Raw genomic sequence first — 25,641 nt, 5'->3', positions numbered from 1 at the left:
ATTCCAATTTGACATTATGGAGTATTGCGTGTAGGCCAGTAACACAAATCTACATTTAATAAATACAGGCTGTAACACAACAAAATGTGGAAAAGGTCAAGGAGTGTGAATACTTTCTGAAGGCACTGTAGGTCACCTACTGTATCAAGGTTCAGGTGGGGCTGATAGCTTGTCATGCTCCCAACACACTGCGCCTAATGTGGTGTTCTGAGCTGTCTCGACTTGCATGTCGTATTTAGGATCAAAACAATAATTCAGCGAATGACACAGCCCAGGTATGTTACATACCTAGGGAATAGTCCACAAAATCAACACTCTGGAATGTAGGAACACTGTGGTGTGCTAGTCTAGAACAACAATATTAGGCACCCTTTACACAGCTTGCTAAATGTGTTATTAAGTCAAGCAACACCAGAGTTACTCCCTGACTGAGTCCAGCACCTTGCCATGTCCTTACACACGGACAGACTGACAGACATTAGCCAGCGCTCATGTCCTCACACACACTAGCAGAGCAGGGCAGGGCTGCTGCTGGATCAAGCTATAGGCTGTTTAGATAACCATAACAGACTATGGCTCGTTTCATACAGGAACTAGGAACTTTCTGACTGTCATTCACAATGTCAATCTTCACCAGCCTTCATGTGGTCAACATCCACCATCATAACACTGTGTGTCCAGATGTTCTCATTCTTAGAGTGAGTTTCCACCACCACTCCTACTACAGTATCCACTCCACTAGATCTAGTCCAGGGCACTATATGAGGCTTGCTGCCGCTTAAGGCTGTGTCAGCAAGCCGCACATAACACCCTGGACTAGAGCTACCATTCCTCCTCCTACCTCCAGCTATCCTCCGGAGCAGCTGTTGCCGGGCAATTATGCGTCCCAGGCGGTATCCGGAGCGACGGCGGTGGTGGTCCATCCTTAGGTAGATATCCTGGCTCTCTTGGGTCATACTGCCCAGACAATCCTGGCTGTCCTGACTCATACTGCTGCCCAGACACTCACTGTCTGGTCCCTGGGACTCAGAGTGACTGTCAGACAGATCCCTGTACATGACTACTACAACACTGGCACTGCTAGACTGACACACACACACTACACTGGCCCCTGAGCGATAAACACACTCCCTCAGACAAGATCCAGCAGCAGAAGGCTTCACATCCAGGCGCTAGCAGCCCGGTGTGATCTGAAAGGCTGGGGCTTGGAAGGAGAGCTGAGAGGCTAGAGGGGAGGGAGGAGGAGTGCCAGCTACACCTCTCGAGGTCAGGTGATCAGACAGCAGCCAGTGGCAGATCAGTACTTGGAGTACTGCCCACCTTGCTGAGCTCTATCCAGTGTCTGTCTGTGTGAGAGAGGGAGAGGAACTGACTGAAAGCCTGAACGCTGGTCTGGAGGGAAATATAAATACCAGAAGAAAGCCTGTGAACTGACTGAGGGAGGAGGACGAGACAGGGAGGAGGACATGGGAGGGCTTAGAAAAACAGTATTGTTAGGACCCGCCCTGCTCAAAATAATCCTCCGCTGTGGAGTGTGGACCTGCACACAAGTGGCAAGTACATTTGTTTTTTACATTTAACCTTTATTTAACTAGGCAAGTCAGTAAAAAACTAATTCTTATTTACAATGACGACCTACAAGTTTACTCAGGAGATGGGAGTCTCTCTACCATGCTGACAAATGGACTCAGGTAAAAGACAGAGGAGAAAGAACACAAGATAATGCGTGCAGAGCAGAATTAGGCCGATACCCGCAAATTATCAAAATCCAGAAAAGAGCTGTTAAATTCTACAACCACCTAAAAGGAAGCGATTCCCAAACCTTCCATAACAAAGCCATCACCTACAGAGAGATGAACCTGGAGAAGAGTCCCCTAAGCAAGCTGGTCCTGGGGCTCTGTTCACAAACACAAACACACCCCACAGAGCCCCAGGACAGCAACACAATTAGACACAATCAAATAATGAGAAAACAAAAAGATAATTACTTGATACATTGGAAAGAATTAACAAAAAAACTGCAAACTAGAATGCTATTTGGCCCTTAACAGAGAGTACACAGTAGCAGAATACCTGAGGACTGTGACTGACCCAAACTTAAGGAAAGCTTTGACTATGTACAGACTCAGTGAGCATAGCCGTGCTATTGAGAAAGGCCGCTGTAGGCAGACCTGGCTCTCAAGAGAAGACAGGCTATGTGCACACTGCCCACAAACTGAGGTGGAAACTGAGCTGCACTTCCTAACCTCCTGCCCAATGTATGACCATATTAGAGACACATATTTCCTTCAGATTACACAGATCTACAAAGAATTTGAAATCAAACCCGATTTTGATCAACTTCCATATCTACTGGGTGAAATACCACAGTGTGCCATCACAGTAGCAAGATTTGTGACCTGTTGCCACAAGAAAAGGGCAACCAGTGAAGAACAAACACCATTGTAAACACAACTCATATTTATGCTTATTTATTTTCCCTTTTGTACTTTAACCTTTTGTACATCGTTACAACACTGTATATATACATAATATGACATTTGTAATGTCTTTATTCTTTTGGAATTTCTGTGAGTGGAATGTTTTCACTTTTGTATATTATCTACTTCACTTGCTTTGGCAATGTTAAAATATGTGTCCCATGCCAATAAAGCCCCTTGAATTTAATTGAAAGAATGAAGAGAGTGAAAAGAAGGAGAGAGATGAACGAGAGGGAGAATGCTAATCTCTCCTCCCCAAACTCATCATTCCCCAACAACCCCCTCTCTACCCCAGGCCCCCGCCCACACCCGTCCTCTAACACCACTCCCAGCCCGTCTCCATTCACAGTGGGGTTTAACAGGACAGGAAGCCTGTGGCACCTTGTGAAGAAGAAACCATTGGGCCTAAACACCGGGATTATAATGAATCTCAACACTACACAACTGGTTAATACAGACCCCAACAGCCATGCTACTGCCACAACACTACAGCCGCTAGAATCTGAGATTGAGATATGATGATAAGATACAGTTGGCAACAGTGAAGTTTAAACTAAATAGTAATAAAAGTAGATCTTGAGACTTGATAACCTTCCAGTAGTATTGTTGAGTTTGGAACAGGATGGAACAACAGAAGTCATCATTCGCATTTAAAACAGAGTCCACATCCTTGCAAACAGAGCAGACCCACCCACTCCCAGTCTCAGCGGGCCACCCCTCTCAACATACAGCCTGCCTGTGTCCAGCAGCACAGGGCTCCACATGGAACTGGCGCTGCTAGAGGGCACACCACCAAGCTAAACAGTCAAAGGGTGCCTCCCAAATGTAGGGTTGGGTAGGTTACTTTCTAAATGTAATCCATTACAGTTACTAGTTACTTGCCCAAAATTGTCATCAGTAACGTAACTTTTGGATTACCCAAACTCAGTAGCGTAATCTGATTACATTCAATTATTTTTAGATTACTTTCCCCTTAAGAGGCATTAGAGGAAGACAAAAATGTACACTACCGTTCAAAAGTTTGGGGTCACTTAGAAATGTCCTTGTTTTTGAAAGAAAAGCAAAAGAAATTGTCCATTAAAATAACATTAAATTGATCAGAAATACAGTGTAGACATTGTTGTTGTTGTAAATGACTATTGTAGCTGGAAACCGCAGATTTTTTATGAAATATCTACATAGGCATACAGAGGCCCATTGTAACAGTCCTGACCTGTTTTATGTTGTTTTTTATGTGTTTATGGTCAGGGCATGTGTTTTGGGTGGGCAGTCTATGTTATCTGTTTCTATGTTGGTTTTGGGTTACCTGGTATGGCTCTTGATTAGAGGCAGGTGGTTTGCGTTTTCCTCTAATTAAGAGTCATATTTAGGTAGGGCGTTCTCACTGTTTGTTTGTGGGTGATTGTCTCCTGTGATGTCTTCGTCGTTGTCGATGTATTTTCACATACGGGACTGTTTGGCTGTTCGTGTGTTTTGATGTAACGTTCCTGTCCGTGAGTTAACATTCAGTGATGTGAGTTTATGTTCAGGTTTCGTTCTACGTCGTTTTGTTATTTTGTAAGTTTGTTAAAGTGTTTGTTTTCGTGTTGCCATCTTCATCGTTGTTATAAAATAAAAGATGGCTTATTTCCCGCAAACCGCATTTTGGTCTGAAGATCCTTCTCTCCTCACCTCGTCTGAGGATGAGGAGAGCGACAGCCTTAACAGAATCACCCACCACGCTAAGACCAAGCGGTATGGGAATGCTCTACGGAGCAACAAGGACTTCTGGACTTGGGAGGAGATCCTGGACGGTAGAGGACCTTGGGCTCAACCAGGGGAATATCGCCGTCCAAAGGAGGAGTTGGAAGCAGCGAAGGCTGAGAGGCGCTGGTATGAGGAGGCAGCGCGACGACGCGGTTGGGAGCCCGTGAGTCAGACCAAAAAATTTCTTGGGGGGGGGGCACACGAGGAGTGTGGCAAAGCCGGGTAGGATACCCGAGCCAACTCCCCGTGCTTACCGTGGAGGTAGAAGGCGTCGTACTGGTAAGACACCGTGTTATGCGGTAAAGCACACGGTGTCCCCAGTACGCGTGCTTAGCCCAGTGCGGGCTATTCCACCTTGCCGCACTGGGAGGGCTAGGTTGGGCATCGAGCCGGATGTCATGAAGCCGGCCCAACGTATCTGGCCTCCAGTACGTCTCCTCGGGCCGGCGTACATGGCACCAGCCTTACAGGTGGTGTCCCCGGTTCGCCTGCATAGGCCAGTGCGGGCTATTCCACCTCGCTGCACTGGCAGGGCTACGGGGATCATTCAACCTGGTAGGGTTGGGGAGGCTCGGTGCTCAAGAGCACGTGTCCTCCTTCACGGTCCGGTAGACCCGGTGCCACCTCCATGTACCAGTCCTCCGGTGGCAGCCCCCCGTACCAGGCTGTCTCTCTGGGTTCTCTCTCCTGCTGTTTCCTCCTCTCCAGCGCAGCCAGTGCCTAGACCACGCACCAGGCTGTCTCTCCTTCTCCTTCCTACAGAGCCATCCGTCTCCCCAGCGCCATCTGAGCCATCCGTCTCCCCAGCGCCATCTGAGCCATCCGTCTCCCCAGCGCCATCTGAGCCATCCGTCTCCCCAGCGCCGTCTGAGCCATCCGTCTGCCATGAGCCTGCAAAGCCGCCCGTCTGTCATGAGCCTGCAAAGCCGCCCGTCTGCCATGAGCCTACAGAGCCGTCCGCCAGACAGGAGCCGCTAGAGCCGCCCGCCAGACAGGAGCCGCTAGAGCCGCCCGCCAGACAGGATCTGCCAGAGCCGCCAACCAGACAGGATCTGCCAGAGCCGCCAACCAGACAGGATCTGCCAGAGCCGCCAACCAGACAGGATCTGCCAGAGCCGCCAACTAGACAGGATCTGCCAGAGCCAGAGCCGTCCAGCCAGGACCTGCCAGAGCCGTCCAGCCAGGACCTGCCAGAGCCGTCCAGCCAGGACCTGCCAGAGCCGTCCAGCCAGGACCTGCCAGAGCCGTCCAGCCAGGACCTGCCAGAGCCGTCCAGCCAGGACCTGCCAGAGCCGTCCTGCTATGACCTGCCAGAGCCGTCCAGCCAGGACCTGCCAGAGCCGTCCAGCCAGGACCTGCCAGAGCCGTCCAGCCAGGACCTGCCAGAGCCGTCCAAACAGGACCTGCCAGAGTTCCTCAGCCAGGACCTGCCAGAGTCCTTCAGCCGGGATCTGCCCCTTGTCCCGGTGCTGCCCCTTGTCCCGGTGCTGCCCCTTGTCCCGGTGCTGCCCCTTGTCCCGGCGCTGCCCCTTGTCCCGGTGCTGCCCCTTGTCCCGGTGCTGGTCCTTATCCCGGTGCTGCCCCTTGTCCCGGTGCTGCCCCTTGTCCCGGTGCTACCCCTTGTCCCGGTGCTGCCCCTTGTCCCGGTGCTGGCTGTTTATTTAGGGGAAGGTAGTTTTAGGGTGGTCAGTGGAAGGGGTAGACAGAAGAGGGGAGTGACTATGGTGGTGTGGGGAGAGCGTCCTGAGCCGGAGCCACCACCGTGGTCAACTGCCCACCCAGACCCTCCCCTGGACTTTGTGCTGGTGCGCCCGGCGTTCGCACCTTGAGGGGGGGGTTCTGTAACAGTCCTGACCTGTTTTATGTTGTTTTTTATGTGTTTATGGTCAGGGCATGTGTTTTGGGTGGGCAGTCTATGTTATCTGTTTCTATGTTGGTTTTGGGTTACCTGGTATGGCTCTTGATTAGAGGCAGGTGGTTTGCGTTTTCCTCTAATTAAGAGTCATATTTAGGTAGGGCGTTCTCACTGTTTGTTTGTGGGTGATTGTCTCCTGTGATGTCTTCGTCGTTGTCGATGTATTTTCACATACGGGACTGTTTGGCTGTTCGTGTGTTTTGATGTAACGTTCCTGTCCGTGAGTTAACATTCAGTGATGTGAGTTTATGTTCAGGTTTCGTTCTACGTCGTTTTGTTATTTTGTAAGTTTGTTAAAGTGTTTGTTTTCGTGTTGCCATCTTCATCGTTGTTATAAAATAAAAGATGGCTTATTTCCCGCAAACCGCATTTTGGTCTGAAGATCCTTCTCTCCTCACCTCGTCTGAGGATGAGGAGAGCGACAGCCTTAACACCCATTATCAGCAACCATCCCTCCTGTGTTCCAATGGTATGTTGTGTTAGCTAATTCAAGTTTATAATTTTGAAAGGCCTATGAATTTCATTGTTTTTATCGGCATGAATTAGATTTTGCAATAAAAGCCCCACTTTTAATCCATAGGCCGGGATCCGCACTATGCAGCTGTTGCAAGAGCGCATTTTTCACTGGCTGGTCCACTGGTTTCAAAACAATGATTGATATGCAGCTTAAACTGATTTGAATTCAACCATTATTGAGTTCAAATACACATTTAGATTTGTGAACAGCCATCCACAACAACCATAATCCGTAAGGCGCAAATAGCTAAATGAGAGCGCAGCAGTGTGATTTACATCAATGCGCTATGTAGATATCAATAATAAGTTATATCCGTATCGCCGTAGACTACACCACTGCTGTCATCCTTACCTCCAAGCGTTTATTCAAGTTGGATAATCTTTGGATGCCGACAGCAGTCGCACCATTGGAAGACATACGTAGCTTGGACTGTAGCCTACAAAAGCCTATTCCTGCTCTTTTCCCGGTATCCATCAAACACATTTGGTGTGTCGTCATAGTGGTCTGACTTGTGGTCAGACTCGCTCAGGTGGAACAAACTTAAACTTCCGCCTTTTTTCAACGCTGATTTTAATATCATTGAGAAAACAGTGTCAAAGTTTTTTTCTGAATTTAAATTAATCCTCAAAGTAATCATCTAGTTTTTCAAAGGCTATCTGTAATCTGATTACAATACTTCTGCTGGGAGTGTAACGGATTACAGTTACCGTCTTTGTAATCCCTTACATATAACAGATTACATGTAATCCGTTACTCCCCAACCCTGCCCAAATAGCACCCTATTCCCTATAGTGCTCTGGTCAAAAGTAGTGCACTATATAGGGAATAGGGTGGTACCATTTGGGATGCAGACAAACAGTCAAACAGCCCCTGTCCCTCTGGCTGGCAGGACCCTCCCTGGGCAACAAAGACCACCATTCACCCACAGCTCCCTTCACTTCAGAGCCCCACAACCCTCTATATGCTTTCATGCACTACCTCTGGCTTTGACTGGCTACCCCCCCACCCTACACACACACACACACACACACACACACACACACACACACACACACCAGGAGCTGTTATACTGTGGTACTGTGGATAAACTGTTTGTTCAGGTATTGGGTGGTGCTGGGACATTGTGCAAATGATTTCATGTGTTGACTCTACTGTTAATCACACACACACACACACACACACACACACACACACACACACACACACACACACACACACACACACACACACACACACACACACACACACACACACACACACACACACACACACACACAAACTAAGGGTGTTAGTTCATGGAAGTGAGGGGGTGGAGGTCCCTGTCTCTGCTGTGTTGGATGGCTGCACTGCTCTGAGGATTCCTGTAGTCTGAGATATGTAATGCTATGTGCTCTGTGGTGCTAGGTGCTACAGTATGTGGTGCTAAGTGCTCTGTGGTGCTAGGTGGTCTGTGGTGCTAGGTGCTCTGTGGTGCTAGGTGCTCTGTGGTTCTACATGCTCTGTGGTGCTAGGTACTATGTGGTGCTAGGTACTCTGTGGTGCTAGGTGCTACAGTATGTGGTCCTAGGTGCTCTGTGATGCTAGGTGGTCTGTGGTGCTAGGTGCTCTGTGGTGCTAGGTGCTCTGTGGTTCTACGGGCTCTGTGGTGCTAGGTACCATGTGGTGCTAGGTGCTCTGTGGTGCTAGGTGCTACATTATGTGGTGCTAGGTGCTCTGTGTCTCTAGGTGCTATGTGTTGCTATCTGCTCTGTGGTGCTAGGTGCTATGTGTTGGTAGGTGCTATGTGGTGTTAGGTGCTATGTGGTGCTGGGTGCTATGTGGTGCTAGGTGCTATGTGTCGGGTACTACACGTGGTCCTCTATGTGGTGTGATCCGTGTGTTGGCTGCTACGACAGCTGTAACCCTTATCAAACCTGCCCAAACAAGCCATGTCTGCCCTGACAATTGCCCGTAGTAGGGATGGAACCAGGGTTGGAGATAGTATTACTAGGTGGCTGGAACCAGGGTTGTAGGTAGTATTACTAGGTGGCTGGAACCAGGGTTGTAGGTAGTATTACTAGGTGGCTGGAACCAGGGTTGTAGGTAGTATTACTAGGTGGCTGGAACCAGGGTTGGAGATAGTATTACTAGGTGGATGGAACCAGGGTTGGAGATAGTATTACTAGGTGGCTGGATTCAGGACTGATCAGAGGCAACTGGGTAAATGTTTAGGTTCTGGTCTGGTATGAAGTGGGGAGTGACTCAGAGAGAAACGCTGGGAGCCCTGCATGACTCTGGCTTTGGTGTGGCTCCTGTCCTGCGGTAGCTTCAGAATCACTGATGAATTCCACCCCATGATCCAAATAACCAACCTGTTAGACTGGGTATGATGCTGGGTTGCAGTAGGAATGTCATGTTTGATTGTAAGAACTGAAGACATTTCAAAGAGAGAAAGCCTAGGACCAATATGACTGTAGCAGGTGCTTTCACTTTGAGGACAGTCTTGGCTGGGAGTCTCTTATTTACGCCAAGCACATGTTCTAGAGCAGGTGCCAGCTGAAGAGAGACTCTATCCCTCAATGTCAGCCAGGTCTTCTCATGGAGCTGGATTATAGGACATGTAACTATTGTTTCTGTAATAATAGAATTACTCCTCAGTGAAAACAACCTACAGGCATCTCTATCACCAGACCATTTTCAAAGAGGTGCTGTTACTTAATGGTCTCATAAAAATGTAATAGATGTGTTAAAATTATGACTCATTATGACAGTTAAAAGAAATAGAACACCAGCCAGCCAAGTCTGATCGACGCATGCACACACACAGGTCAGACACTCAGCTGTATCCAGCCAAGTCTGATCAACGCATGCACACACACAGGCCAGACAGTCAGCTGTATCCAGCCAAGTCTGATCGACGCATGCACACACACAGGTCAGACACTCAGCTGTATCCAGCCAAGTCTGATCGACGCATGCACACACACAGGCCAGACACTCAGCTGTATCCAGCCAAGTCTGATCGACGCATGCACACACACAGGCCAGACAGTCAGCTGTATCCAGCCAAGTCTGATTGACGCATGCACACACACAGGCCAGACACTCAGCTGTATCCAGCCAAGTCTGATCGACGCATGCACACACACAGGCCAGACAGTCAGCTGTATCCAGCCAAGTCTGATCGACGCATGCACACACACAGGCCAGACACTCAGCTGTATCCAGCCCATAAATGCCCCTCATTGTTTAGAGTGCTTCTAAACAGACAGCAGGCCAAGGCTAGTAGGAGGTCCAATGGATGGGCTGCCAGATACATGGCACCATGGCATATCACCAGGATACAAATATGGAATAGAATGTTGGATTCATGTGTCAACCTTTCAAACAACGCAGCAACAACAAAGCAACAATGCAGCCACAGGACTCTAAAGGCAGTTAAATCCGAGAGGTGTTTCAGTACTCCACAGCTGAGATGGACTGACAGGGTTTAAACAACATTAAATACGCAGAGACTCGACAGACATGTTGCTAAAACAAGACAAAGACAATATTGTGAAGGTTGATCACATACTGTGCAGTGCATTCGGAAAGTATTCAGACCCCTTTACTTTTCTACATTTTGTTACATTACAGCTTTATTCTAAAATTGATTAAATTCTATTTTTTCCTCATCAATCTACACACAATACCCAGTAATGTCAAAGCAAAAACAAGTTTAAAAAATGTTTGCTAATTTATTAAAAATAAAAAACTGAAATATCACATTTACATAAGTATTCACACCCTTTACTCAGTAATTTGTGGTAGCACCTTTGGCAGCGAGTTCAGCATTGAGTCTTCTTGGGTATGACGCTACAAGAGTGGCACAACTGTATTTGGCGAGTTTCTCCCATTCTTCTCTGCAGATCCTCTGAAGCTCTGTCAGATTGGTTGGGGAGCGTTGCTGCACAGCTATTTTCAGGTCTCTCCAGAGATGTTTGATCGGGTTCAAGTCCAGGCACTGGCTGGGCCACTTAAGGACATTCAGACACTTGTCCCTAAGCCACTCCTGCGTTGGCTTGGCTGTGTGCTTAGGGTTGTTGTCTTGTTGTGAACCTTCGCCCCGGTCTGAGGTCCTGAGCACTCTGGATCAGATTTTCATCAAAGATCTCTCTGTACTTTGCTCTGTTCATCTTTCCCTCGATCCTGACTAGTCTCCCACTCACTGCCACTGAAAAATACCCCCCACAGTATGTTGCTGCCACCACCATGCTTCACCGTGGGGATGGTGCCAGGTTTCCTCCAGACGTGATGCTTGGCATTCAGGCCAAAGAGTTCAATCTTGGTTTCATCAGACCAGAGTATCTTGTTTCTCATGGTCTGAGAGGCTTTAGTCTTTAGGTGCCTTTTGGCAAACTCCAAGCGTGCTGTCATGTGCTTTTTCCTGAGGAGTGGCTTCCGTCTGACCACTCTACCATAAAGGCCTGATTGCTGGAATGCTGCAGAGGTGGTTGTCCTTCTGGAAGGTTCTCCCTTCTCCACAGAGGAACTCTAGAGCTCTGTCAGAGTGACCATCGGATTCTTGGTCACTTCCCTGACCAAGGCCCGTGCTCAGTTTGGCCAAGTGGCCAGCTCTAGGAAGATTCTTGGTGGTTCCTAACTTATTCCATTTAAGAATGATGGAGGCCACTGTGTTCTTGGGGGCCTTCAATGCTACAGACATTTTTTGGTACCCTTCCCCAGATCTGTGCCTCAACACAATCCAGTCTCTAACCTCTACAGACAATTCTTTAACCTCATGTATTGGTTTTTGCTCTGACATGCACTGTCAACTGTGGGACCTTATATAGACAGGTGTGTGTCTTTCCAAATCATGTCCAATCAATTTAATTTACCACAGGTGTACTCCAATCAAGTTGTAGAAAAATCTCAAGGATGATCAATGGAAACATGATGCACCTGAGCTCAATTTTGAGTCTCATAGCAAAGGGTCTGAATACACTATATCCTCTATCGTGTTGCAATAAAATTTGCTTATAGGGGGGGTTTGCCGGACACAGATTAAGCCTAGTCCTGGACTAAAAACCAAACTCAATGGAAAATCACAATTGAAAGTGCTATATAGTCCAGGACTGTGTCCAGGAAACCAGCCCATATTATTGCAATAAGAAGACATAACTGGCACCAATCTGATTCAATTACAATCTCCTGCGACAGTTGAGGTCAACATCTATCACTTAACATTATAACATCAGTATAACACTGAAATACAGATGGAGAACAGATCCCTTATATTTATATTTAAGGGATATTTAATAACCTACTAGACTACTGTCCTGCTGTATGGATAATTTGACTGGCACCCCCTAGTGGTGTACTGGGCTCCCTACACACACACGCAATGATTCAGCAGCTCTTTTGAAAATACAATATCATTCTCCCAGCAAACAGCTCCAGCTATATTCTAAATATCTGGCAGAAAGTTACCTGAAGGAAATAACTCTCAGTGGATATGTCCCAATTTGAATCCTATTCCCTGTATAGTGCACTACTTTTTACCATAGCCTTATGAGCCTTGGTCAAAAGTTGCGCACTATAAAGGGAATACATTTTTTCATTTTATTTCACCTTTATTTAACCAGGTAGGTTAGTTGAGAACAAGTTCTCATTTACAACTGCGACCTGGCCAAGATAAAGCAAAGCAGTGTGACACAAACAACAACACAGAGTTACACATGGAATAAACAAACATACAGTCAATAACACAATAGAGAAAAAAATATATATATATATATTTAAAGTCTATATACAGTGAAAGTTATTTGGGATGCATATTCTGCACATTTGAATAATGAGGCAAACTAATCCAGGAAACACCTCTCACCATTAAGTATAGCCTTCAGCAGCAGTGGCAGTAGGAGGTCTGGTCTCTAACCCATCATACATCTTCTACTACAGGCTTAGCACAAACTCACATTGGGATAATAATGGATCTTGCTTTGGTGCTACATGTGAGAACATTACTTACATATGTTGTGATATTGTTTTTCTTTCAATCCAAATCAATCATTACAACCAACCAGCAGTGAATAAAAAGTACAACTGTATTGCAAATTATAAATTATAATTATTATTGTAAATTAGAAGATCTTTAAAAAAAACGAAGTAAGAGCAAGGTAAGTCACATGTGAAACTAAGGTAAGTACACCTGGTGAACACGTGTTAATGGATATGAATACTGTAGAAGACTAATTATGAGGACAACTGTGCAGAATGTATTCTGTGCATGTAGGCTGCGTTAACACAGACAGCCCAATTCTGATCTTTTGTTTCACTAATTGGTCTTTTGACCAATCAGATCAGATCTGAAAAAGTTCTGATGTGAAAAGTCAAAAGACCAATTCTTGGGAAAAATATCAGATTTGGGCTGCCTTTGTCAATCCACCAATCAGCGGTTCGATGTATATTTTAAAGCAGCAATCAGCAGTAGGAACAATAACAAAGTGTTTTCTGCGTACCTGTTTCGTTAAAAAGCTGAGTGGTGGGGCTGGACAACCACTCAAATTCATAGACAGAGTTACGGATTCAAGGACCGACCATCCATGATATCACAATTATAGTTGTAACCATGTTTTGAGGCTATATCGTTTTTGTTTACATTAACTGGTTCTGATGGGGTATGACCGTTTAACTAAACTCATATAAGGCATTTATAAGATATACTCTTCAAGAATCAATGGGTAGTGTTATATATCATTAATGTATACGTCCAAAAATAGATCTAGCAACTGCTGATTGCCCCTTCAACATTCACTTGATTGATTAGAAAATGAACTACAACAGCCAAGTTTGTAACTTAGTGCGCTTATTAAGCTACTTGTTTAATAAAATCGTGTTGGAAAACAGTTATATGCTGGGCTCTATCTGTGTAAAATATATTTTTTGTATCTAATAAAGTTAAGAATGGCTATTTTCTAACAGCATAAATAAATATCAAATAAATATAGTGTGCATTCAATACTACACCGATACTTTTTGGAGACTGACCTGCGAGTCTTCGCTCCCTGACATTTTTCCATAGTAGATCCCAGGCTTTCGACGTGGAATCGCGCAGCGTCTCACTGAAACACCGCCGCAGCTTCAGTTTCATCGATTTGCGTTTAGTTGTCATAGTAAATCCGTGTGTCCATCATAATAAAACAAATCCCGATCCTCATTAACCCGTTATTGGGTCTTTCCTCTGAATGCACCACCCCTGCGCTCGCGCCGATGCGTCTTCACCTGATTGGGACTGTAAGCAGAGTAGAGTGTAAACATTAATTAACCCGCCATACATTTAACCAACGAACAGATACATGTTCCGTATTAAGTATCCATCTTTGCCAAGTCCTTCAATTAAACGATATTTGATTCGGCAGCCCTGGTGCCAGACAAAGCTGGGAGCAGATGTGTGGCTGTTTGAAGTTTCCACCACGGTGACGCTCAGTCTATACTCACAGATAGACTGTACTAGCTGCTCTCTCTCCCTCCCTTTATCTTTCACCCTTCCACTTCCCTCCCTCCCTTCTCCCCTCTCACTCACCAGCCTACTCTCACTTTCACTACACTATACAGAGCTTTCACTCTTGTGAAGAATAAGTAATAACCATGGAATGTTTCAGAACATGTGAAATTATGGATACATCAAAATTGATTTATAGAGATGTTGGGTTTTATGTTAAAAAGAAAAGTGAGTTAAAATGAAGTGTATTTTTGTTTCTGATACACACACTTATCAGAAGTCAAACCCCCCTGAAGGAGAGGAAAGTTAAGCCTTTTGACTTTGCTGTGTCAATACCACACCAGACATTATAGTGACTTTGCTGTGTCAATACCACACCAGACATTATAGTGACTTTGCTGTGTCAATACCACACCAGACATTATAGTGACTTTGCTGTGTCAATACCACACCAGACATTATAGTGACTTTGCTGTGTCAATACCACACCAGACATTATAGTGACTTTGCTGTGTCAATACCACACCAGACATTATAGTGACTTTGTTGTGTCAATATCACACCAGACATCATAGTGACTTTGCTGTGTCAGTATCATAATAAGCTTAACTCCAGATATTATCGTGACAACAACCGGTTCAGTCTGGAGTAGCCTACTCAACGGTTTTCATATATACAAGTAAAAAATGCTTTATCGAGATAATGGGGAGCCGTGAGTAGAAGTAGACGTGTAGAAGAAGTGCAATAACTGTCTTATTCCCTGTTCAGCCCATGTCTGACCTGAGCCTTATAATGTCAACCTAGCTGAACTTCAGCAGACAGTTATGCAGTAATATAATTCTCTCAGATCTATAATACACAAGGACCAGCTGGACACTGACAGACAGCTTCTATAATGGATAGTCCTGCCTCCTGACCTGAACTCTGCTGTAACTCCCCCCACACCCCCCCTCTCTCCCCCTTTCTCCCCCTCTCTCTCCCTTTCTCTCTCCCCCTCTCTCTCTCCCTCTCTCTCTCCCTCTCTCTCTCCCTCTCCGCATCCAGCTGGGATAACATTACTTAATTTCCACCAGGACATTCACCGCTCATTGCTCTTCCCTGGTATAGGGTTCAGGCTGGTGATTTACACCACAGGGTCAGCACCAGGCTATATCTTACTGGAGAACAACACACTAGAGGGTCAGCACCAGGCTACATCTTACTGGAGAACAACACACTGGAGGGTCAGCACCAGGCTATATCTTACTGGAGAAGAACATACTGCAGGGTCAGCACCAGGCTACATCTTACTGGAGAACAACACACTGGAGGGTCAGCACCAGGCTATATCTTACTGGAGAACAACATACTGCAGGGTCAGCACCAGGCTATATCTTACTGGAGAACAACACACTGGAGGGTCAGCACCAGGCTATATCTTACTGGAGAACAACACACTGGAGGGTCAGCACCAGGCTATATCTTACTGGAGAACAACACACTGGAGGGTCAGCACCAGGCTATATCATACTGGAGAACAACACACTGGAGAGTCAGCACCAGGCTATATCATACTGGAGAACAACACACTGGAGGGTCAGCACCAGGCTATATCATACTGGAGAACAACACCCTGCTGCTCTCTCTGTAAAGGCTAATAACTATGCTATGCATGGAACTCCTCAGCGGTGACCTGCTTGTTGCTATTTTCAGCTCCACTTGTCCAAGCCCCATTGGGCAGAATGCCTGAAGGAACACAGACTGAGCACACACACACACACTGAATTGACCCCGACCCTGATTTGAAACCCTCTACCAGCCAGAACAAAGGCTCTTGTTATCTCTGTAGAAGATTATGGCTAGACTGAGACAGACAGACAGAGAGAGAGATCCTACTAGAATCTGTGGTCAAATGTCTACTGATGATCTGGTGCTTCTGTCACCAACCAAGGAGGGCCTAGAGCAGCACCTAGATCTTCTGCACAGATTCTGCCAGACCTGGGCCCTGACAGTAAATCTCAGAAAGACCAAAATAATGATGTTCCAATAAAGGTCCAGTAGCCAGGACCACAAATACAAATTCCATCTAGACAACTTTGCCCTAGAGCACACAAAAAACTATACATACCTTGTCCTAAACATCAGCGCCACAGGTAACTTCCACAGAGCTGTGAACGATCTGAGACGAGGCAAGAAGGGCATTCTATGACATAAAAAGGAACATGAAATTTGACATACCAATTAGGATCTGGCTAAAAATACTTGAATCAGTTATAGAACCCATTGCCCTTTATGGTTGTGAAGTCTGGGGTCCGCTCACCAACCAAGAATTGACAAAATGTGACAAACACCAAATTGAGACTCTGCATGCAGAATTCTGCAAAACTATCCTCTGTGTACAACGTAAAACACAAAATAATACATGCAGAGCAGAATTAGGCCGATACCCGCAAATTATCATAATCCAGAAGAGCCGTTAAATTCTACAACCACCTAAAAGGAAGCGATTCCCAAACCTTCCAAAACAAAGCCATCACCTACAGAGAGATGAACGTGGAGAAGAGTCCTCTAAGCAAGCTGGTCCTGGGGCTCTGTTCACAAACACAAACACACCCCACAGAGCCCCAGGACAACAACACAATTAGACCCAACCAAATCATGAGAAAACAAAAGAGAATTACTTGACACATTGGAAAGAATTAACAAAACAACTGAGCAAACTATAATGCTATTTGTCCCTAAACAGAGAGTACACAGTGGCAGAATACCTGACCACTGTGACTGACCCAAACTTAAGGAAAGCTTTGACTATGTACAGACTCAGTGAGCATAGCCGTGCTATTGAGAAAGGCCGCTGTAGGCAGACCTGGCTCTCAAGAGAAGACAGGCTATGTGCACACTGCCCACAAAATGAGGTGGAAACTGAGCTGCACTTCCTAACCTCCTGCCAAATGTATGACAATATTAGAGACACATATTTCCCTCAGATTACACAGATACACAAAGAATTTGAAAACAAACCCAATTTTGATAAACTCCCATATCTACTGGGTGAAATACCAGTGTGCCATCACAGCAGCAAGATTTGTGACCTGTTGCCACAAGAAAAGGGCAACCAGTGAAGAACAAACACCATTGTAAATACAACCCATATTTATGTTTATTGATTTTCTCTTTTGTACTTTAACCATTTGCACATCGTTACAACACTGTATAAATACATAACATGTATTATTATTTTGGAACTTCTATGAGTGTAATGTTTACTTTTCATTTTTATTGTTTATTTCACTTTTGTATATTACCTACTTCACTTGCTTTGGCAATGTTACATATGTTTCCCATGCCAGAGAGAGAGATAAGGGGGAGGGAGGTGCAGCGAGAGGAAATATCAATAATCTCCTCTCTGACTCTCTGAATGTTTGTTTTGGACAAGCCACTCAAAGCACTCCTCATTTCGTTGAGAAACATGCAACTTCTCAGGGAGCTAGTTTACTTCTTTGCTCTCTCTCTTTCTCCATCTCTCTCTCTCTCTCTCTCTCTATTTCTCTCTGCTCTCTCTTTCTCCATCTCTCTCTCTCTCTCTCTCTCTATTTCTCTCTGCTCTCTCTTTCTCCATCTCTCTCTCTCTCTCTCTCTCTCTCTCTCTCTCTATTTCTCTCTGCTCTCTCTTTCTCCATCTCTCTCTCTCTCGCTCTCTCTCTCCCTCTCGCATGTTTACATTATGTGTGTGTGTGTGTGCAAGTGTATGTGTGGAATGTTGTCCGATCGGCGCAGTGAGAAAATCCCAGATGTGGAGAAGCTGATTCTGCTCTGTGATTGGATGATGAGATCCCAGGCCACGCACCCTCAACAGTCAGGGGATTACACTCCCAGCCTAATGGAAACAAGACGCACCAGGGAACTCTCATGGCCCAGTCTCCCCCTCGCTCCACTCTTACAGGCCCATCTCACTCATGCACTATACATTTCCTGACCATATATTCCCAAGATGCTTTTCCATTTTTCCAGAGGAGCAACATGTGGTGTGTATGTGGGTTTAGATGACGGGTTAGGGGTTAGAGAGTAGGAGTAGGGTTCTCCAGAGAGAGCCTTCTCACACACACACACACACACACGCACGCACGCACGCGCACGCACACACACACACACACACACACTCACACACACACACCCACTATGACGATGCCTGCTGCTAAAGTATGTACATTTCATGTCGTACTAGACTGGAATAGACTGTTAGTTTCAGGATTGTAATAACAGGAGTGACCACTCAAAGGCCTACAAAGTGAAATGAAGAGAGAGAGTGTAACTGGCAAGCCAAGCTAACATGTCTATTGTTTCTTCACTGTTTAACAAGACGAGAATGACATGGCATGTAATGGCTCTGTTAGCCACTAGAATCCATGGGAACTCATTTACTGTCTGCACCACCTGGCTTCTATTAGCACTGAACCCAACCCGCCCCCTCCCCACACACGCACACGCACATATGCATACACACACGCTTATGCACGGACACTCACACACAAGAGAAAGAGATGGAAGAGAAGAGGAGGAAAGGGGGTGGATTGATAATGTTTTGTGAAGGATAGATTTCATATGTTTGTCTAGCAAGATAAATGTGGGAGCCAGAGTATTAAACATGAATCATAGAACCTACAAATGTCTGTATTTTCCTGTCTGTGTCTCTCGCTCTCTTTCATGTCTTTATCTCTCACTCTCTCCACTCTCTTTCTCCCCCTCTCTCTCTCCCCCTCTCTCTCTGTGTCTCTCTCTGTCTCTCTGTCTCTCTCTGTCTCTCTGTCTCTCTCTGTCTCTCTCTCTCTCTCTCTCTCTCTCTCTCTCTCTCTCTCTCTCTCTCTCTCTCTCTCTCTCTCTCTCTCTCTCTCTCTCTCTCTCTCTCTCTCTCTGAATTCAATCTTTCTCTCTGTCTCTCAATTCAATTCAATTCAATTCAATTGACTTTATTGACATGGCAAGTTCATTATTACTTACATTGTCAAAGTATACATATCGAAAAATAAAAATAAAATATATATGTATATATATATATACAATATATATATGTATATTTATATATAAATAAATGGTGGGACCAACAGTAATAATAATAGTAGTAGTGGACATGGGATTACCATTAACAACAACTACAACAACAATATTAATCAGAACAACAATACATCTCTCTCTCTCTCTCTCTCAATTCAATCTCTCTCTGTCTCTCTCAATTCAATCTCTCTCTCTCTCAATTCTCTCTCTCTTGCTCTGTCTCTCTGTCTCTCTCCCCCTCTCTCAATTCAATCTCTCTCAATTCAATCTCTCTTTCTGAATTCTCTCTCTATCTCTCTCTATCTCTCTCTCTCGGAATTCTCTCTTTCTCTGAATTCTCTCTTTCTGAATTCTCTCTCTCTGAATTCTCTCTCTCTGTCACTCTCTCTCTGTCACTCTCTCTCTGTCACTCTACCTCTGTCACTCTCTCTCTCTCATCTTCATCTCTCAATTCAATTAAATTCAATTAAATTTGCTTTATTGGCATGACGTGACAATGTACAGTACATATTGCCAAAGCTTACTTTGGATATTTACAATATGAAAATAATAAGAATCAAAATTGTCAACGGGACAACAGTAACAACAATAACCAAGGGTCAAAATAACCATATATTGAACAATAACAATAAGCATACAGTAGAGGACATGTGCAGGTTGATTGGTCTCTGCATGCAGAATTCAGAATTCATTATTTTAGTATTTTTGGGGTTTACTGCCAGGACCCAGGTCTGGCAGTAGTGCTCTAGCAGGTCCAGACTCTGCTGTAGGCCATGGGCTGTGGGTGATAGCAGGCATAGGTAATCTGCAAAGAGCAGGCATTTAACATCTGAATTGTGGAGACTAACACCAGGGGCTGAGTATTTTTCTAGAATAGTGGCCTAATCCAATGTAAATATTGAAGAGTACAGGGCTCAGATTGCAACCCTGGTGAAGGCCCCGTTGCTGGTTAAAGAATTCTGTTCCTTTCTTGCCAATTTTGATGCTTTATGTATTGCCAGTATACATTCATTTAATTATGTCATATGTTTTACCCCCTACACCACTTTCAATAACTTTGTAAAACAGTCCTGCATGCCAAATAGAATCAAATGCTTTTTGGAAGTCAATAAAGCAAGTGTCGTGTCTTTGGCTATGCCGGATTAAGTGATATGACATGCTATTCTATAAAATAATTTATCTGTAATTAATATTACCTGATTGAGCTAATCAGGTAAATGTAATTAACTAGAAAGTCGGGGCACCGCGAAATAATGTTTATAGAGCTGTTATCCTCCGAGTAAACTCTTAAAGACCTAGTATTCTTTTACATCAGTAGCAGTCGATATTTAATCGTCACTTTATTCAGTCTCATCTGAAAGTTGTAAATTCTTGGTTATCTTCATGAACCCTGGCTAACAAGTTGAATCAGCAATACAAAATTTGGTTTAATTATTTATTTACTAAATACCTAAATAATCACACAGAATTACATATACACAGAATGTATCATACATTGATTACAAATTATGTCATAAAGGAAAACGTCCCTGGAAGACGGAACAGATATAACGGCTGGTTACACAAAGAAAGAGGGTTTGATTTGAATTTGATTTGATTTGATTTGGATCTCTTTTAGTCCTCATTTGGACTAATCTTCCAAGAGTCCTTAAACATTAAAATACAATGTATAATACAAACATATTTTCACATATAACACACTATTACAAACATACATAATATACTAATGTAACAGTTTCACTTTACGTTGTCCCCTCGCCCCGACACGGGCGCAAACCAGGGACCTTCTGCACACATCAACAACGGTTGCCCACGAAGCATCGTTACCCATCGCTCCACAAAGGCCGCGGCCCTTGCAGAGCAAGGGGCAACCCTACTTAATGTCTCAGAGCAAGTGACGTAACTGATTGAAATGCTACTAGCGCGTACCCGCTAACTAGCTAGCCATTTCACATCCGTTACACTCACCCCCCTTTCAACCTCCTCCTTTTCCGCAGCAACCAGTGATCCGGGTCAACAGCATCAATGTAACAGTATAACTTTAAACCGTCCCCTCGCCCCAACACGGGCGCGAACCAGGTTCCTTTTCCGCAGCAACCAGTGATCCGGGTCAACATCGCTCCACAAAGGCCGCGGCCCAGGGACCTTCTGCACACATCAACAACGGTTGCCCACGAAGCATCGTTACCCATCGCTCCACAAAGGCCGCGGCCCTTGCAGAGCAAGGGGCAACCCTACTTAATGTCTCAGAGCAAGTGACGTAACTGATTGAAATGCTACTAGCGCGTACCCGCTAACTAGCTAGCCATTTCACATCCGTTACACTAACATAATGACCCAATAAATACTCAACCTAAAAATATTGATTTTTCATCTACTATAGTCCCACAACATTTATATGTATTATATTTAAATTGTTTTAAAATAATGTTTACATTTATATATTGAAAGGTTTCTAGTTTGCTCAGTTAATTTATTCAATTTCTTTATTGCTCTAAATCGAAATGTTCTTTTGCCTATTTCTCTTTTCTGTCTGGACAACACATAGATGGTGGACAATCTATTCCTAGTATTTACGGAATGTCTGTTTTTTTCAATTATCTTGTCGATTGATGACCAACCAAGAACATTGCGCATGACTGCAACAGAAGAACCAGATCTCCACCTTAAAACAATCCTTGCTGCTTTGTTCTGTGCATTCTGCAGCCTCCTAACTTTACTTGATGATGCATTTCCCCAGACCACAGAACAGTAGTTCACCTGACTCTCAATTAATGCTTGTGTTATTTGCTTAAGAATTATTCCTGGTAAATATTTAGCTATCCTTCTGATTATGCATGCTGTTTTAATATTTTTTTTTACATAGATTAGTTATTTGAGACGACCATGATAAGCAGTTGTCTAGCTGCACTCCCAATAATTTGGTTTCTGCCACTTCTTCAATTTGTACTCCTCCCATACTTAATTGTATCCAATGCTGTTTTGACCTTTTCCTAGTTGAACAGACCAACATAACTTTGGTTTTCTTGGTGTTTAAAACAAGTTTGTTTTGGCAAACCCACTCCCTAATATTCTCCAACTCTCATTGTAAAGCTTGCTGTACCTGATGAACCGATTGTCTTGCTGCATAAATTGTAGTATCATCTGCAAATATAGTAGCTTGAGTTTCAACTAAGGCATAGGGAAGGTCGTTGGTATATATTAAATAAAGAAGTGGCCCAAGGCAGCTGCCCTGCGGTATTCGACAGTTTAACATATGAGGGGAAGAAAATGAACCATTGATATAGGTGGACTGTTTCCTGTCAGTTAGATATGACTGTACCCAATTCAATGCTACCTCCTTAAAACCATAATGCATTAATTTTGTCAAAATTATTTCATGATCCACTAAATCAAATGCTGCACTGAAATCTAAAAATAGTACACCCACAAACTTGCCATTATCCATAGCATTGAGCCACTGGTCAGTCATGTCAACCAATGCAGTGGTAGTGGAATGGTTTTTGCGATAAGCATGCTGATTGGCAGTAATCAGATCATTCTTTTCCATGTACTCCCACATTTGTCTACTCACAATACACTCCAATATCTTACTGAGTGTAGGGAGTAGACTAATTGGTCGACAATTGGCAGGAGTAATGGGTTCTTTGCAATCTTTCGGAATAGGACACAGTTTCGCATGCTTCTATACATTTGCAAACATCCCCTTTTCCAGTGACCAATTAAATATGTATCTCAGTGGAACTGCAATCTGGGGAGCAGCACAGCGAAGCAAAAAATTGTCCATAAGACCATAACCTGTAGATTTACCATCAGGTAATGACTTCAATAGGTTTAACACCTCCTCCACTGACACAGTTTGCAGACTAAAAGAGCAGATCTTTGTCCAGCATGGATCTCTGATCCTCTGAAGCATGTCTAGTGGTGAACTGGAGCGTGGTAGAATGGATACTCTGTCTGTCCTCTCCTAGCCCACGTTTAGCGGGCAGAGAGGGTATCACTTCTTTAGTGAAATAGAGTTCAAAGTTCATACCAAGTTGCCATACTTTTAAGCTCAAGCTATATTCTGGCTGGTATAGTCGAAATTCATCCTTTCGGCGTGTTGATCGTCATCTTCACGTTGAAATTCAATGTTAATTTTGTTAGGTTCTTGTCGTTCAACCAGAGCTCACGCTGAGGTTGGCTTAGATCTGTAGGTGATCTTTGTCCTTTCAACGTGGGGACCACAAGTCCGCACGTCCTTGGAACAGGAAGTTGAATTTTCATCAACGGTTTTATATAGTGGTGAAAGAAGGTTGTGTTTCATAGTTTACAACCAGTGTCTGTTCATTGGGCGGGGCCTCTGAGAGAGCAGAGTTTCTCTATGACAAACCGTTCTATCATTTAACCTCTCTAGGGTATGTGGGACGGTAGCGTCCCACCTCGTCAACAGCCAGTGAAACTGCAGAGCGCCAAATTCAAAACAACAGAAATCCCATAATTAAAATTCCTCAAACATACATGTATTTTACACCATTTTAAAGATACACTTGTTGTAAATCCAGCCACAGTGTCCGATTTCAAAAAGGCTTTACGACGAAAGCAAACCAAACGATTATGTTAGGTGAGTGCCTATTCACAGAATAACAAATTTTTCCAGCCAAAGAAAAGATTCACAAAAAGCAGAAATATAGATAAAATGAATTACTAACCTTTGATGATCTTCATCAGATGACACTCATAAGACTTCATGTTACACAATACATGTATGTTTTGTTCGGTAAAGTTAATATTTATATCCAAAAATCTGAGTTTACATTGGCGCGTTACGTTCAGTAGTTCCAAAACATCCAGTGATTTTGCAGAGAGCCACATCAATTTACAGAAATAGTCATAATAAATGTTGATGAAAATATAAGTGTTATGCATGGAACTTTAGATGCACTTCTCCTTAAAACTTATTGTCAATATGGGGGCGCTGTTTCACCATTGGAAAAAATAGTGCCCAAATTAAACTGCCTCGTACTCAATTATTGCTCGTACAATATGCAAATTATTATTACTATTGGATAGAAAACACTCTCTAGTTTCTAAAACCGTTTTAATTATGTCTGTGAGTGAAACAGAACTGGACTTAGAGCAATTTTCCTATGAGGATTTGAAAATGCTGAAATCTGCTCGCTGTTCCCAGAACAGTTTATTAATTTGCCTGTCTTCTATTGGTTGAGATGCACTGCATACGCCTTCCCCTGGGTGTCAGCGAATAGAGGGACTTGAAATGGAGTCTCTAGGCAGATCTGAAAGTTTATAAATTGCTTGGAAACGAGGTGTCCCCTCTTTTGACTCTTAGCTCTGACGCAGGGAGGATCTTGGCATGTTGTGCTAGAAGCTCCTGTTTTAGCTCTTAGATATATCCGGCTCTGTTTTTATTCGATATAGGTGTTAAAGACATCATCATCTTGTTATTTTGAACCGAATTATATCAGTTTATGTCAGTATATTGCGATTTTCTGGTATTTATTTTCGTGGCGTTGTAGGAAGTTGGGTATCTCTGGCCCACATTGCTAATGTTTACTGCTAATTGCAACGTTGAAGACGACGTTCTCCAACCTAGCAACGATTCTTTTGGACAAAGGACACCTTTCCCAAGATTCTGATGAGAGTTCATCAAAAAGTAAGAACTATTTATGCTGATAATTCGTTGTTCTGTTGAAAAATGTCAAATAATAATTCCGCCATGATTTTCCGTGCGTCTCGCTTTAGCGCATGCTGTATGCTTGAAGTAACGTTCATTTTAAAAATGTAACCCAGCGATTGCATTAAGAACTAATTTGTCTTTCAATTGCTGTCCAACCTGTATTTCTTTAGTCAAGTTTATGAATAGTTTTCGATTAGAATAGGTGCCTCTCCAAGATGGCGCCGGACAGATTGCTTGAGGTTTTGGACACTATTCTCATTGTATAAGCACGATTTGTGCCGCTAAATATGCACATTTTCAAACAAACTCTATATGCATTGTTGAATATGATGTTATAGGACTGTCATCGAAGAATTCTGAGAAGGTTAGTGAAAAAATTTATATATTTTGGTGGTTTATACGTTATCGCTATTTTTGCCTTGAATCAATGCTGTTGTGATGTTTGCTATTGTGGTAAGCTAATATAACGCTATATTGTGTTTTCGCTGTAAAACACTTAGAAAATCTGAAATATTGTCTGGAATCACAAGATCTGTGTCTTTCATCTGCTGTACGCTGTGTATTTTTAAGAAATGTTTTATGATGAGTAATTAGCTAATACACGATGGTCTCCGTAGTTATTCTAGTCGCATTGGTGAGAGTTGTGATAGTGGCTGCAATGGTAAACTATGATTTATACCTGAAATATGCAAATTTTTCTAACAAAACATATGCTATACAATAAATATGTTATCAGACTGTCATCTGATGAAGTTGTTTCTTGGTTAGTGGCTATTTATATCTTTATTTGGTCGAATTTGTGATAGCTACTGA

At 43.8% G+C, this 25,641-nt stretch overlaps 1 protein-coding gene across 3 annotated transcripts in view; it reads right to left on the bottom strand.

Annotated features, from left to right (window-relative positions):
* The window catches only part of LOC129832129 (stAR-related lipid transfer protein 13-like), a 133,592-nt gene that overhangs the window by 61,776 nt on the left and 46,175 nt on the right, over positions 1-25,641 (bottom strand). The window contains exon 1 of one of the 3 annotated variants that reach the window (XM_055895918.1): positions 13,667-14,133. The exons of 1 other annotated variant lie outside the window; for it this stretch is intronic. In XM_055895918.1, coding sequence (XP_055751893.1) covers positions 13,667-13,790 — 124 coding nt within the window. In that variant the 5' untranslated portion in view covers positions 13,791-14,133. Of the gene's footprint in view, positions 1-841; positions 1,199-13,666; positions 14,134-25,641 lie in introns of those variants that run through there. One more of the 3 variants, XM_055895917.1, reaches the window with a different exon arrangement.

Source organism: Salvelinus fontinalis, chromosome 33 (genome assembly GCF_029448725.1).
Source record: "Salvelinus fontinalis isolate EN_2023a chromosome 33, ASM2944872v1, whole genome shotgun sequence".
Lineage (NCBI taxonomy): Eukaryota > Metazoa > Chordata > Actinopteri > Salmoniformes > Salmonidae > Salvelinus > Salvelinus fontinalis.
The sequence above is the reverse complement of the archived record's forward strand: the minus strand, read 5'-3'. Positions and strand labels throughout refer to the sequence as shown.